Source organism: Paramisgurnus dabryanus, chromosome 18, assembly GCF_030506205.2.
Source record: "Paramisgurnus dabryanus chromosome 18, PD_genome_1.1, whole genome shotgun sequence".
In the NCBI taxonomy this organism is placed as follows: domain Eukaryota; kingdom Metazoa; phylum Chordata; class Actinopteri; order Cypriniformes; family Cobitidae; genus Paramisgurnus; species Paramisgurnus dabryanus.
The window spans coordinates 12,392,403-12,409,365 of record NC_133354.1 but is presented as its reverse complement, the minus strand read 5'-3'; the positions used below and the strand labels follow the sequence as shown (position 1 = coordinate 12,409,365).

The 16,963-nt window shown below is 39.3% G+C and overlaps 1 protein-coding gene across 5 annotated transcripts in view; it reads right to left on the bottom strand.

The window, feature by feature from the left end:
* Positions 1-16,963, bottom strand: part of rxraa (retinoid X receptor, alpha a) — a 139,410-nt gene that overhangs the window by 90,346 nt on the left and 32,101 nt on the right. For all 5 annotated transcript variants that reach the window (XM_065244192.2, XM_065244194.2, XM_065244193.1 and 2 more), the window contains one exon: positions 15,601-15,711. In XM_065244192.2, the coding sequence (XP_065100264.1) occupies positions 15,601-15,711 (111 nt within the window). The remainder of the gene's footprint in view (positions 1-15,600; positions 15,712-16,963) is intronic.

Genomic DNA, 16,963 nt, shown 5'->3' with positions numbered 1-16,963 from the left:
CAAATCACGACCGGGAGTGGGGAAGTGAAAAAATTTAAAATCCTCTTTCGTCCCAAAGTGCTCATGACACGCACATGATATGTCTAGAAACAATCCTAAAATAGTTCAAGAACACACCGATATGTAATTGGGTGTATCTTCAATTATAATTTTTTCGGTCATGTGGACTAGAAGAAAATATAAGCTCTTAAAACTCAAACGTGTCTACCAATTATGTCAATTGAATCGGATCTAAATTACTGTATATATTGTGTGTAAACACTTACAGGTGAAAATGACTAGAAATGTAAATATTTCCTAATACATATGTAAATATACTGTTCAGATTAAATGATTTAAGTTCTAAGATTTATCATAAAAAGGATATAGACAATAACAATAAAATTAATCTGAAGTAGCAAAAATACATACGAAAGACATAATAAAAAAGTTTTCAAGACAGGTCATATAAAAAAGATAAATTTAAATTTGCAACTACATAAGTGGTCACATAATTTACGAGTTTAACCATATCAATTCAATCAGTAGACAACACGCTGTGTGCAAACCGACATGTAATCTGGTTACATGTCAGCTTGGTGATAATCACAGTTTACACAAAGTTTACTTCGCTCAAAATGTACTGCTTTACATCTGAAGTGAGAAAACAAAAATAGCCACAAAACAGAAAGAAAACAGCATTCACAACACTTTTTATAATAGCTTAAAGTCAAAACACGCAAAATGCAGAAATGCAAAAACAAGAGAGAGGGAAAAAAATATTTTTTATTATTAAGGTGCATTTAATAGATGACAGTCCAAGGATGCCGGCTATATGTCCTTGAGGACAGTGTCATTCTTTTGTAAATTGTGCCGCATTTTATCACCTTTTCAAGATTGAACAGCATTCCAGTTGTGACGTTTGAAACCTGTCCGCCAAAGATAAGCAGCACTGGGAGAATTGAAGGACAAATACTGGCAAAAACCATTTTATTGTCCCTGACAAATGCATAAAAGCTCATAATTCAGTTATTGCCTTCTGCATAAACACACTGGGACTGCTTGCAATGTGATAGGCCACAGATACATCCTGGACAGATTTCCCTGAGATTGTGTGGCGCTAACCCAGCACGGATACTGTGTTTTATAATGACTGATCCCTAGCCAAGCGCCTCCGCGCAGGTTTGACTGCATCCAGATGCGAGCTTGTTATCGATCTGCCCTGAATTGGAAAGCGCTAAACTCTGCCGTTGGCATCCCTTACGGTATCAAATGAACGCATGGGTTTGAATAATTGAGCGAGAGTGGCGGGTGAATTTAGCTCTATAAAAAGCGAGCCGCGCGTGGCTTGATGCTTTTGTGTAATCATGTTGATCTTCGACGCACATCCACGCCGTATCGCAATACATTAGGCCAGATGGTTGGAGAGGTGTCAAATAAACACAAATGTGCACGCATTATCGGCTTGGATTACAAACACCTGCCATTTTAAATCAGAGTATTTTTGAAAAAACAGGCGCTCGATGAACGTTAATGATCTGCATTGGTGACTGGACTGAATACACATGATAAGCGTGCTTCCCTGCTGAGGACAGAGCTGCCATGGCCTAGAATCCTGTCCTGTAATCACATGCAGGATAAATAAAAAACCTCCTCAGCACAGCTGGAGTGACATTTGGTCACTCTTATATAGAGATTAGAGATGGAGATAATCAAGGGTGGTCCCATTTTCGTCTACACACAAATATACATGTTGAAACAACGTTATATAAATTGAGGAGGTGTCTCTTTATGCTAATCTCAGCTGAAAATCCCAATTGTTTTCGATTGCTTCTTTTGGACATGATGTTCCGAGACAGCGGGCGGGATTCATAACTATTAAAACAGGCCTTGCTACAGTCACGTACATGCGATTAACCCTTTCCTGGGATTGCCCTTTTTTCACAGAGGAAATAAAGCACAGCAAATGAGAGATTGATGACTAGCTTTGCTTGAAGACAACTGCCAACCACCCATCCAAAGAAAAAAATATGTTAGCTTGACAGCGGCTTGCTTGAAATGTTTCAAAAAAGGTAAATTCTCAAAGTTTTAAACACCCAGCAGAAAGACAGACACACATATAGAGAGATGGATGAAGAGACTGACAAACAGATCCAAGTGCTTAACTGTCAGAGAAAGATATTAAAGGGATAGTTCACCCAAAAATGAAAATAAAATAATGTCATTAATGACACACCCTCATGTTGTTCCAAACTCGTAAGACCTCCATTCATCTTCGGAACACAGTTTAAGATGTTTTATATTTAGTCCGAGAGTTTTCCGACTTTCCATTGAAAATCTACATACGGTATACTGTCCATGTCCAGAAAGGTAATAAAAACATCATCAAAGTAGTCCATGTGACATCAGTGGGTCAGTTAGAATGTGTTGAAGCATTGAAAATACATTTTGGTCCAAAATAACAAAGATTACGACTTATTCTGCATTGTCTTCTCTTACAGCGTGCATCTCCCGCAGACTGTAAACGAAGCTCTGGCGCACAACAACAAAAAAACCCAGCTGGGGCGCACCAAATAACACGTCAGCCACGTCATCGAAAAGACGACAATGCTGAATAAAGTTGTAATTTTTGTTATTTTTGGACCAAAATGTATTTTCGATGCTTCAACACATTCTAACTGACCCACTGATATCACATGGACTACTTTGATGACCTTTCTGGACATGGACAGTATACCATTACTAGATTTTCAATAAAGGGTCAACAAGCTCTCTGACTAAATATAAAACAACTTAAACTGTGTTCTGAAGATGAACCGAGGTCTTATGAGTTTGGAACAACATGAGGGTCAACATGAGTCATTAATGACATTATTTTCATTTTTGGGTGAATTAACCTTTAAATTAAAGGGTCCTAAAGAGGCTTTCATTTTTTTATTTCTAAGTTTTATTTTTTCTTTCTTTCTTTTGACTTTAAGGTAAATTTTTTATTCATGCAACATGCTACAAACCTACAAAAATCTGAGTTGAAAGTGTAGTCTTGTAATAATACATGTAATAAACTGATCAACAGGCCAAAAATATGTGGTGAGTAGTACAGAAGTTTTAAAAAAACAAGAATTAAGCTGACCTTCTTTTGTCTTCTTATCATTTGGACCTTACTGTATAGTCGCACTTTGTGTTTTTTTGATGGTTTATCGTTTACTTGTTAGTTTCATATGCACTTTCCATTGCATTGCATTGCATAGCCACATCAGTCAATTAGCTCAATATCACAGGATATAATGGACTTGTGGACACAGTGCCCCTGTGGCATTTTTCTCGCTCCATCACACGCATGCACTCACACACTTTTTTCATCCCCCTACACACAACAAGAAGTGTGTACATAAAATACCTAAGTGAAGCCAAATACACAGATGGCATAAAGAAAAAGGGCTGACTATAAAAAATAAATAATATAATATCTGGATAACTGCTTTATTAACCGTCACTGTATTTTATAAGCCTTGCTTTAAAAAACAGAATAAAAATATTTTTACTTCACAGGGCACAGCTTCATTTCCCCACACAGCGGCACACCCAAACATGACATTTCCATTAGCTGTAGTAGTACCAGTACTTTCCTCCAATGCAAACACATGAGCAACAAGCAACACCTCAGTCCCAGACCAACTGTATCCCAGCATGCTTTGCTTCCAATTAGTACACTTCGCTGACCCTGCAGCAGGAAAGTGTCACAATGAAAGATTGTCTTTAGTCTTTTTCTCATCCTTATGTCATTACAAACACAAAAGACTAATTTTCTTCATTGAACCACTTCTGAAGTTATGACAAATATTGACCTTTTTTTCAAATGAATATGAATGAGGCTGTCAATCACAAAATATCTTGTGAAGTACGGAAAAAAGGCTTTATGGGTCTGAAGTATGGACAGATTTTTTATATTTGAGTGAACAAAACCTTTAAATATCTTCTTCGGCCCTTTATACCTGGTTTAAGTCCAAAGGTGTGTGCGGGCGGCCAAGGTGGCAGGTGTCTGTACACAGCCCTTCTCCTTTATGAGACCAGCTCTGGTGGTATTCATATCAAACAACCAACCCCAGCTGCCTCTGCCCCCCTCTGTTACCGGCTATAAGGCCAAGTGTGTCTAATTATTTTAGTATCAAAATCCCAACAGACCCCCACCCACAGCATTCCACCCCCCAGACCTTGACCTCCGTTGTGAGCCCCCTGCACTTTGAGCTCTGAGCAGCTCCCCTAAGGGAAAGCCGCTTCCTTCTGCCCTTTACATTCCCAGTGTTGTGGCTGAAGCTAACTGACCACGCTCTTCGTCTTTCCAAAGGACACCTGAGATTTACGACAACTGTTAAGCCTCAGGCACGGTTCAGTTAACAAACAGATGAGCCGTTCATAGCGGGGGTGGATGTACATGGATGCTGATGAAGATACGCGTAACATGATAGGCATGCTATATTGCGTTAGTGAGTGGCAGGAATGCATCATCTGTCATAAGTTAGACGACTCACGGAGATTACACACATCCAAAACTGAAAAAAGCTGCAAAAGTGCAACTGTTAATGTTTCTTTAAACGCCCAGTCTCATGGACAACAACCGCTCATAAAATCAGCTAAGCAGCTCAACATTGTTGGAAAATTTGTGTCTGATCCAGAGCATCCTAATGTCTCTGGCAGAACAGACTTCATGCATATTGAAATTCTGTGACTTCAGAGGAGGCATCCATCCAAATAACACTTGAATAAAGCTCATCTTTCATAAACACACACACAGACATAAACATGCAATCACACACTTATACTACATTTCTACACAAACAGCCAGTGTGTGAGGGTCTGTATTTTTCAGTCACGTAAGTGAGAACCTACGGGCATAACTACAGTAATTTATGTGCAGGCAGCCGCACTCATTCATCCGGAAGAAAACCAGAATCAATAAATAAATCACCCAGATTGGCCTATTCCTTTGGAGGGACGCAGCTGAATGTCGCCCTTCACTACTTTTCGCTTCCAAAGCAACAGCAGAAACTTCTTAACGTCATGTTGTGCAAGCCGAGCAAAACAAAGAAGGTTCTGACACTGCAATACATCAAATTCTTAATTGTTTTTGTGTCACCACAAGTGTGATCCTAAAACAATGCTCAGTACAAATAAACATTAAAGTCCATTTATTTTAAATATTTTACTGAGGGTGGAAAGATTGTGTCATATGGGTGCCGGTCCAGCAGTTTACTACAATGTAAACACATCTAAACTTGGAAGGAAAGAAAACAAGACTGAAATATATAATAAAAACAAAAGTCAATTTTTTTGAGAATCTCGGACAACTGTTTTATTTCAGCAACTTCTGCTCACGGTCTAGAAGAGGGACATTTGACATAACACAGACGGAAAAGCTATCTTGCATAAAAGTGTAAACATTTCTAAATAAATTAGGTTTTGAATGAGGAAAAACTTGGTGCTGATTGAGATATGGTAGTCAATCACATTACAAAAGTGTATGCTTGCGGATATTAACCATGAAGAAAAGTAGTCTTGAGGAGCTGAGAATTTATAATCAAATCTTAAAGATGTTTTAAGAGAATAAATTGACCCTTAAATGACTAATGATGAACCAGAAAGAATGAAATAGAAAGGCTTGTCGTGGCACTGACGCTAACCCCACTCGTCCTCAAACGGTCAGCTGTGACAATGAGATCAGATTTCACTGTGATGGTGGCACGAAGGGATTAAGAGCTCAAAGATTTATCAAAAGCTTTAGTCGCTCTGATTTTTTTATGCTGACCCAGACGCAAGTAACAGTGACAATCACGCTGTGGGAGCATGAGCATCACTCCTCACTCCCTCTGTCTCACTTCCTCTGTCACTAATTCAGCTCATTACCCTTTTTCCAGCTTTCTTTTGGTTCCTCCTTCAGTTCTGGCTCTTTTTCGCTCTCTTGTTCCTCTGAAGCCCTTTATGTCTCTCTTGCTCTGATTGGCTGATGCCTCACCCTAAGCATCTCACAGGGTTCCCACACCTTAGTTAACTTCAATTTAAAGGACCTTTCAAAGACTTTCCAGGTCCAAGTCCCTCAAATTCAAGGATTAAATTTGCAGACACAAGAGCAAGGTTACATTGTGTTACCTTTAAAGGTACATTGTTACAGTTCCCTTTCGAGGGAACTCACACTGCGTCACTGCGGTGACACTTTGGGGACACCTCCAGGGGTAAGTGCCTCTCTGAAGGGGTATATCAAAATCAACCAATGGTGAGGCTTAATAACAAAGACAGGGTGACGCGGGAGCCAGGAAGTATATAGCTATCTCAAATATTGCCAAAGACGGCATTACAGGGATGCAGGAAGTATGGCAAGGGAGACGCAGCGTCTCATTCCCTTCTCAGGGAACAACAGTTAAATATGTAACCCAAAACGTTTTCATTTGTCAAACACAATTATGCAAAAAAGCATTTTGATATGAATCAACATTTGCATACAGAAGATAAGCATTTAAAGCGAACATTTTAGCATGTGTGCTTAAAAAGTCTAGAATTTTTATATTATCCTACACTTTTTTCCAGAAAGGGACGAAACTTATCCAGAAAGAAACTTTTCCAGAAAGAAAACTTCTTGCATAAAATAGATTCCAGCACTTTCAATGACCTGTATCTATGAACGTATATTTTCAAAAACTTCCCAGGGCAATAATTTTCAAACTTTCAAGGATTTCAAGGACCCGTGGGAACCCTGATCTCTAGGGTGGACACGTCACAGCATGGTATACAGAAGGGCTGGACGATGTGAGGAAAGGTTGCGATGTGCGGTGACAATGTTTAATGTTGCGATGACGATGTGAGTTGCGATAAATATTTTATATTTTTTCATGTTTTAGGGGCCATTCACATATCGCGCCTAAAAACGCGTGGAAAACGCTACACACGTAGGTTATTGTCACATGATCTGCACCCTGCGCTTGTGTCATTCTGAAAAGTTAAAATGTTTTTGAAAAGCCTGGAAAAACGAGCGTGTCGCACCGCGTGCGAGTCGGGACCGCGGCGCTTCCAGAGCACACATACTGCACGCCTACATTTGAAATAATGAACTTGAGCGCGCAATAGACGCAATATGCGAATCACCGCTTCCACAGTACCTGTATTTGCGGCGTCATCTCTCCTAAATCCAAAATAATTCCATGATATAGCTGAAGTGCTGTTCCTTTTCACCACAAGGTCTTCGTCTGACAACACATTTTCCTCACTCTTTTCTCCTTTCTCCGCCACCGTTTAGGTCGCAACTGACACCTCACAAATCAATCTGAGCGTAGCTGACTTGGGGGTTCCCCTGATTGGCCTAATAGCATGAACGCGCAAACCATCCGTGCATCCCAAACTGCCTACTTCCATACTATATAGTATGCAAAGAGTACGAGAAGTAGTGCTTTTCGCCTACTATATATTATGAAAGTATGCGGTTTGGGACGCAGGGCATGTCTTCAGGACTAAACGTGATAGGTCAAACGGTTATTACATGCGCTTACCGTTTTTCCTTCATTCATCGCGTCTAGGTTGTCTGTGCTGTCTGTTGCAATGTGTTCATCGCGTGAGTTCATATCGCGATGACGATGAAAATTTGATGTATCGTTCAGCCCTAGTATACAGTTGGGTTAACCTTTTAAGACAGTCGCTAAATCAAAGAGGCTGTTTACACCTGCTATTAAGACATGTTTTCATTGATCGGATCACAAGTGGACGAGAGAACACATTCCGTTTACACCTGGTTTTTAAATCCATCTCTTTTGTCCACTTTTGACAGCTTCTTTCCTAATTACTTTGAGGGGATGGTCATTGGAGACTGTGAGCGAGTCCCTCTGCTGTCGTTTAAACATGAGCGGGAGAAATGACGGGTTTAAATTGATGCAAACTAATAAAAAACTCTAATATTTCACCGCAATTGATGAAATATGCTTGTGCAACTTTCACATGCTCGCAAAATAAAACTAACGAAAGACGCGGAGAGCAGCCGTTTTAGTTTTATCAATAAAAGCCTAAAGATTGTGCTGTACACTGTGGGTTCATGCTAGAAGTCACAAACGATGTAAAACATTGTGCTCGGTACATCACGTCAGATAAATAGCTGGAGAGTAGGCGGTATTTTGTGGCTGCTCGAACACATTCGACCACATGCGCGTTTACACCACAAAAGCAATCCAGTCGAAAGCATTTTCAACTACCTCTGAATGAGGCCAAAAGTGGACGAGCTGAAAACTTCAAACACTGTTGTACACCTGTTTTTAGCATCGATCCGATCTACAAAATCTGAATACCAAGTGTAAACAGCCACAAACAGTGCAGATAACACAAAAACACACGATACCTCTGATACAAAATTCTCTATAGGGCAACCCGGAATTTAGCGGGACATGAGTTCCTATGCCAAGACTTTTGGATCATCGAAAAAAAATAAGCTTTGTGTTTAACAAAATTTTTGACATTTTTATGACATTTACACGTTTTCTTAGTCTTCATAGTTGAACACAACTTTTATGAATTTTAAAGTCAAAATTCAGCTCTTTATATTTTTAGTAAATGCACTTACACTTCAAAATTCATAAACATTGTGTTTAAAACGTGTTGATGCTTATTTTTGCAAAAATCCAAAAGTCTACACAAAAATGAAAAATTACAATAATACAACATCCCTGCTGCACTCTCTTAGCCGCAGATGTGCACAAAACACAACTGATGATGTCACAAATAATATTATAATAACTTAAAGTCTCCTTTAGCCTCCATTGTTTATATGGGGCTGCTGAGTGCACAAAATAAAAGTCTCCCCAGATAACTTTGCTCAGTTCATGCCACAGCCCCTCCTCCTTTCTTCGCAGCTACTTATTACATTCCGTATGGAATATACTCAGTGGTACAAAAACCGAGGGTGGTTGGAGTTTTAGGATCATTGCCAGGGCTTTATCAAATAGCTGATGAAAATGAACTTCGGAATCCAATTAGCCCAAACCATTTTGGCAGCCATGACCCAAATATTGACAGACTGCAGGCCCTATCCCACTGTGAGAAAATAAACCAGTCCAGAATATGTACAGTATGACAAAAAAACATGTTAAAATGGATGATGAATTGTTATTTTTCCACAGGGATACCTTTGAAGCATGGTTTAAATAAACATGAGTATTAAAATAGTCAGTGTACTGGTAGTGATGAATATGAGAGAAAGTAAAAGGCTTGACTCTATAATTAACAAGTCGGAGTTTCCAAGTCCCTCTGGCAGCCTGACCAACAGGAAGTGGCGAGGATGTGCGCGGACGCCAACCAGAGCCAATTAAAAAAACGGAGCGTGAAACATGTTGCAGCTAACAAGCTCCCTTCCTTGACCTCCCTCACCTTTCGGAGACCTCACTCCGGGAAACACAAGGAACCGGTGGCTGCCACGACCCCGGAGCCCCCCGCCTCTTCCCGTGTGACCACAAGGTCTACAAACACATGCTTCGGTCTCTGAAGCCCAACCACATGGCTTTTTTTGCTGTCGGCTGATGGCAGGATTCCACTGGAGTTAAAACACACCCACCGCAACCTGAATGACTCGGCCATGTTTCCCTGTAATTTATGGGGTTAAATCTGCCTCCGCTTGCCGTAATGGGACTGTGAAATTTCTTTCCAAGAAGTCGACGCAATAAATAGCCCCTGTATTAATTGGGAGAATTTATGAAGTCGTAAGATAACTCGAATGCACTGTGACCCAAGCAATATAATTAAGTCGGCTATAAAGTGTGGCTAGTTGTAATGAAGCTTGGCTGTGGGTGTAGCAGCAGTTTAAGTTAAGAGATGACTATAAAAAGTGATGAATTAAAGAAAAAACACACACCTGAAGGGAGAGGTGGGACGTGTTGGGCAGAAAGTGTGAAATGGGAGGTCGACACAGCCAGGCTGTTAAGATCGCTGCTCGAGATGTTTTCAAAAGTGATTAGTCAATGTGTTGCCTAAATGAGAAAGCTATTTTTAAACTCACACACCATCATAAAAATGCAACACTTATGGCTGGACACTTAAAAAAAGTGTAAAATGTAATACAACACTCAAAGGTGTTGGTTTAAATGCGGAGGGTTGTAGTAAAGTTTAAAAAAGCTTAAAGCTGGTTTATGCTACGCTGTCAGCATACTAATCTCCAATAAAATATCAAAATGAAAATATGATAAAGTACTTAACTTGAGAACTGAAAATCTCAATACCTCATCCTTACACAGAACTAATAAAAACCAACAAAAACCGGGCAAGCAATCGTTTCTCCTTCTGCCCACTACAGAACCGGTCCTGTCATTGGAGCTCTACAAACATGGACCATATGTGAGTTCAGCGCTGGCAATCAGACTCCATTATGGAGCAGGCGGCTGAGTTCATCAGGAAAAAATTAGCCCGCCACTCGGCCGAGCTCTCCCATTGGCCAGTCCCGCGGAGCGTTCTGTTTGAGGGCACCCCAGACATTCCTGTGGATAATCTTTTCCATTCCTCTGCTCGCTGCAGCGAAGAGAGACCGAATCACTGCACAAGGGCGGCATTGTGAGGCCCCTCCACAGTCGATTTTTAAGTGCTCCCTCTTGCGCACTTCATACAAGCACTTTACCGAAAACCGTTTTCTCACCACTCTGTCAAAAATATATTAATAAAAAACGGATTGCCTTTGAAATGACACTGGAACTGAACAGGGCGCTGTGTTTCTCACGACCTCTTTTCAAGCAAAGTTTTGTTTTGTAGAAAAACTAAAACAATATAAAACCGCTAGTAGCCAAAGTGCCGCCACATCAGTCAGTGTGGTGCGGTTCAGGGAATCACATCTCCCTAGGTGATGTTCCCTGTTCGCCAAAGAGCCCACACCATCTTTACTCTCCTGATGTGGATCTCAACCTAGGGAACACGTTTGTAAACTTCTAAAAGGGGCTGTGAAAATTGTGTATTGTGTTTTATTTTTATTAACTTGAGTAATTTAGCAATTAAAATGGTACACCTGCTAAAATTAATAAATGCATCATATTTCTTAATCTGCAGAAAAGCTGCTGGTTTATGTGCAACGCTGAGTGTATACACTGCAGGGTACACCCTTAAGGGGGTTGCACACCGGACGCGCAGCTCAGCGGCGCACCGTGAGTCGCGTCTAGGACAACTCGGAGGTATCATAAATCGGAAGTGCACATTAAATAGCGCGAGCTTAGTCAGATACTTCAAAATGCAAAATATACGTTAGCAGCCAATGTTAATCGTTAATGATTTGGGACAAATATGATGTTATTTAATGTTAAACTATGTGAGTGGCGCTCTGTGGTGCTACAGGAATTTGAGCAACTTCCTACGTCAAAGCTGGGTGCTGGTTTGCGTATACTCATAGAAAACAATATGTTTGATTTCTTTATAATGGCGCGGCGTTGAGCTGCGCGTCCAATGTGCGACCCCCTTTAGGTAAAAAAAACTACAATATAATTTGCCCAAATGTCAGCAGATTTAACATAATTCAATTACTAAATTCTTTGTGTTTTTTACCTTCTTCAAAGAAATTTTATCTTCAAAAAGTTGGGTTTTATCTACAAGGCGTTTAACTTTTTCCCCTCCATTGATGAATTGAGTCGTCAATTAAAGGCGCTCTAAGCGAATCTGTGTGATGTTAATTTTAGTTGATGTTTGAACTGTTTCAAACAAATTGAGCGTAGCTAACTCCTCCCGCTCTCTTCCGTGCTTTCATGAACGCGCCTAACCCCCACCCCCAAATTCTTCTTGTCGTTTATTGGCTGGAACACTTTGCTATCGTTTCTGATGGTAGGTTTGGCCACTTTGTTGTTATTGCAGTTTGTGAAGCCTAGGCTGTCTACAGAGATCGAGTTTTTTTACAGTTTGATCAGCGGACAGGCAGCAAGCAGATATTGAGGAGATGTTTGCTGTATGTAACAAAAAATGTTTTATGGTCTAAAACGCATGAATTCACTTAGAGCACCTTTAAGAGAAAACGCTTCCCTGCCAATGACGGGTTTTTCCAGCAATCCGTATTTTCGCTATTATCCACCAAGTGTCGCACTACCCAATTTATAAAACCCGGAAGTATCCCCTTAGGGCAAACAGTTCAAACTCTGTGTATGTTTTGATCATTGCTCTGAATCTGATCTCTATAAAAAGTCCTTCACCAAAAAGCAATTATCTCAGTTTTTTCTCAACATTTTTCTCATATTTGAAAGGTGATGAAAAGAGAACCAATGAAGGTAGAATGAAACTTTTTTTTTTGAAAGCAGACGGTCTGTTCTATTAGTTGATATAAGTTTATATATTTAAAGAACAACAATTTCTGGAAGGCATTAAACCTTTGTGAAAATCATAAAAAATGCTGGCAACTTTTTTAAGGAACCCTGGGGGGAAAGAGTTAATTTATGACGAATGTCCCAAGTAAGCATCTGGAGAACTTTTACAGCATCTGGTTTTCACTTAAAAAGTAACAATGCTTTATCACTGTAAAAATAACTTGCGATGAATCATTACTAACTAATTTACGAATTTAGTAATAATAACAACAAGTTTCTGGTAAAAAGGTTCACTGAAAAGTGAATATTTTGTAACCAAGCAGATCAGGGGCACCACTCACTTCCATGGTATTATTTGTTTCTTACTATGGAAGTCAATGGTGACATTTATTCCAGTTTGGAGCAACTTGAGGGTGATTAATGATGACAAATTTTCAGCAGAAGAGGACATCACCTATTTACATAGGCAGAGTTCGCATTTGTGCTTGAGGGGCACATACCAGCAAACAAGGGTACTGCAATACTTTGAGATTAACGAGAAATTGCAGCTTCTTTAAAAACTAATTCAGCCTTAAGTTACTCAGTTTACTCATTTAAATATTAAGATTAGACAAATAACATTTCCATTTCATTATTAGCTCAGATAAAATCGGATAAAATTGGCTCTGGTTTGGGGCGGCAGTGCCCCCAAACTCTGCCTATGCCAATTTAGGGGTGGTCTACAAACATTGATTTTGACAATGACAGAGCACTGCTTTAAAGTGTTATTATGGTCACCAACAAACAAGAAACAGGCTTCGAACACATCCACTCAACCAAAAAGATTTACGACAACACGTTCCCCAATTAGAAACACGGTCATTACTACTTCTATAAAAGAGCGACTCCAGTTAGACTGGCCTTCAATGCAGCCTCGCACCAAACCGCAGGGTTTCCACAGTAACCATTTCTCAGAGACTGCTCAGCACCATGCAGGCTTTTAAAAGACTGTTTCTTCTCTATTATGGGCTGTGGAAAAACAATATGTAGACAGAAATCATTTTTACAGGCAAACTCATTTTCGCAGCCGAACCTCTCAGAAGTGTCTCGAGACAATAACAGTCTTTTGCGGAAACATTTAACATTATAAACAAACAACAATGTCAGAGAAACCTGCGCACGTAGAGCTCCAAGTACCAAATAACCAAAGACAAACATCTCTTAAAACACATACTGTATACAGTGAGGTATAAAAGTCTGAGACCACTAGTAAACAAGGCTATCTTGCAATTTTGTATTGTAATGATTTTTTTATAAGTAATATTATCAGCATTACAATTTAAATGAATAATTGATATGATTTTCAAAATAAAGTTCTTGGTAGGCTCTGTGTTGGCCTTAACTCTTTCCCCGCCATTGACGAGATATCTCGTCAATTAAGAGAAAACGCTTCCCCGCCAATGACGAGATTTTCCGTCTTTCCGCAATACGGCTATTAAACTTTTTAAAACCGGAAGTATTGCCCTATGGCAAGCTGCTGCATGTCCGTGTCTGTTTTAAAGATCGCTCTGAATGGGATCTCTATGAAAAGTCCGTCATAAAAATGGAATTATCTCTGCTTTTTGCTCAAAATATGGTGTTTTTGCAAAAACCTACCCATATTCAAAAGCTGATTGCAAAAGAACCACTAAAGGTAGGATGAAAGGTTTTTTTTTTGTTTGAAAGCAGAGGGTCTGTTCTTTCATTTGATATATTGTATGTTTATATATTTAAAGAAGAACATTTTCTGGAAGGCATCAAACTTTGGTGAAAATCATGAAAAACGCTGGCGCTGGCTGGCAACTTTTTTTAAAAACGCTGGCGGTGAAAGAGTTAATGAATGAATTCATGCATGCAATCACTCTACAAGTGCAAAAACTATGTTCTGTCATATTATATCTAACTAAAGCAAGCAAATAAGACTTTTCATTCAAAGCAGTCAACAGTAAAAAAAAGTGCATACATTTTATTAGCAGTGTAGGGGGTAACGCATTGCAAGTAACGTGCATTACGTAATAATATTACTTTTCTGAAGCAACGAGTAAAGTAACGCATTACTTTTTAAATGTACACATTACTTTTTTAAAAAAGTAATGCAAATTACTTTTTTAGTTTAATTAATTCAATAAAAAAGAATTTACTGAATTAAACTAAACGTAGTCACATTATGCACTCCATGTGTACACGCTTGTGTGGGAACAGTTTGAATCAGAAAAGTAGATGGCAGGCCACAGCTCGACATTTTTGTGATGAAATATGCAATTTCTGAATGCAAAACTTTTCAGCCATAAAAAACACCGACAAGGCCTGAAAGAGATCAAGCATCATCCAAGAAAAAGTAATGCAAATGTAACTAAAAAGGTAAGGCAAGCATTACTTTCCATGAAAAGTAACTAAGTAACGCAATTAGTTACTTTTTTTGGGATTAACTTAATATTGTAACGGATTACTTTTAAAAGTAACTTCCCCAAAACCCAATTCTTACACCAAAACCTTCTCTTCCATTGCATGTTTTTAAACTGAAAAACCAAAATCGTCATGTTATCTCATACACAATGTGTGTAATAATGTACAAAATTTAGTTTTTGCAGCCATGCGCAATAATTATTTTGACTGATTATTTAAAAAGCATTGACTCATGAGTCATTTACAAATCAAACTTCACAGGCTACGTTGTGCGTTTACTGTTGCGTGCAAACAGAGAGATAAGTTAAGGAAACACTTCAACACGTAAGCCAACAGTAGGACGTTTCCCACATGCCGCAGGAGCGCTGGAATGTGCAGTAGACTGCTACAGTCAGTGTTGCCTCATTCCTCAGAGGTGATGAGAAAGGGAACCCTGCTGAATATGTAGCCGGTGCTAACATGTCCATCATGTGCCTGGCCCCTTGAACCAGCAAAACAAACTGTAAATCATAAACTACAGCACCATAACACATGGTGGGTGCTAGACTCCAGCTTAGATTAGAAGGCGTGTTTGTGTATGTATATGCATGTGGCGCAAGATGTATCTTGTTTCCTGGAGACTCTACATACAAGACCAGACATAACCGAGGTGAGTTATGGGTAAGCATGGTTGGGAATATGTTTAAGGGCTCAAAATTGCACTGATTTATGCATGCTTCTTGAATGCTCTTCAAAGCACAGACTATGAGGTTTCATGGGAATGTTTTATTTGCACACAATGCAGAAGTATTTTGCCAAATGTCAAGTTTAAGAACTGTGTGAGGAGGTCTTAAACATTTCTGCAGTTATGGATATGATGATAAATCTGATGTTTATATGCATCCTTGTGTGTGTGTTTTTTTTTTACCTGTAGATAGCCTGCGCTGATGGAGAGGACACATGCCACTGAAACACGTACATGCTTCCGGTCGTCCTCTATGAGGATGCGGAGGAATCGAGCACTGGGGCTTCAGGAACCCTACAGGAGGTACAAAGAGAACATCATCAAACAATACCATCAAAAGCATGCTGAATACACTTCTGTACATTATGATTACAACCCTGAAGTTTTTATTACTCAGGGGTTGCTCTTTCATATCGCAGGAGACTTAATGGAAAAAAGACACATGGGGTCTTCTCTCAAGAGAAACATCAGAAAAGCATAATGCCTCCATTTTATCTTACTGTTGCCGAGGAGAAAAAAAGTGAGATATTAAAGAGATGAATACTGGCGCTTAATAGATGGGCCTGTCAGAGCAGATACTTATTTGCCCTTTACAATCAAAACTGATCTTTAAAGGGGCAATGCCTCTCTCAACTCGTTCTGGCCCTCTCTCTGCGCCATCCGACCCCTCACATTTCCAGCTCTGCCCTGTTTTGTGACCCACAACCCCAGAGGTTGCTGGCCCCGCAGGCCGGGTTGAAAGGGGGGAAGAACCGGGGGAGAACTAGGAGAGGAGCAGAGATCGAGAGGTGGATGAGTCAAAATGTGCAAAAGGGCGGATAAGACAGGCATGCCTCCAGGGGTTGTGGCGGGACGCCATACCGTGTATTTCAGGGGTCTTGGGTCAGTTCCTAGACTGAGACCTTTTCTGGGGCACAATAGGTTAACTGATATCATGTGGTGAGAGCCTACACTGTAAAAAAAATCCCTTGTTGCACTTTTAAGTTTAATCAACTTGAATAAAACAAATTAAGTTGAATAAGCTTAAGTTATTTCAACTTTATTTTTATTATTTATAGCAACCCCTCACTAGTCAAGAAAGTTGAAATGAATTGTAAATTCAAGTTGATTAAACTTAATTTTAGTGTTACAAGGAATTTTTAAACGGTACAGATCACTATCCGCAAGGGTTTGTTCATTATAAGCATCACCAAAATTAACTGAAAAAATTACAGCTTTTAAACAGGTGGTCCAAACCTGAATTCACTCTGTATTAGGGATGCATAATGATTAATCATGATTAATCTATATCAGAATAAAACATTTTGTTTACATCATATATGTGTGTGAACTGTGTATAATATTTATGTATATATAAATATGCACACATTAATGTATAATTTTATGAAAAAATACATGAATATACAATGTATATACACATGTAAACATTTCTTAAATATATACATGCATGTGTGTGCATTTATCTTTACAAAGTTATTATACACAGTTCACACACATATATGATGTAAACAAAAACTTTTATTCTGCTATAGATTAATCGCGATTA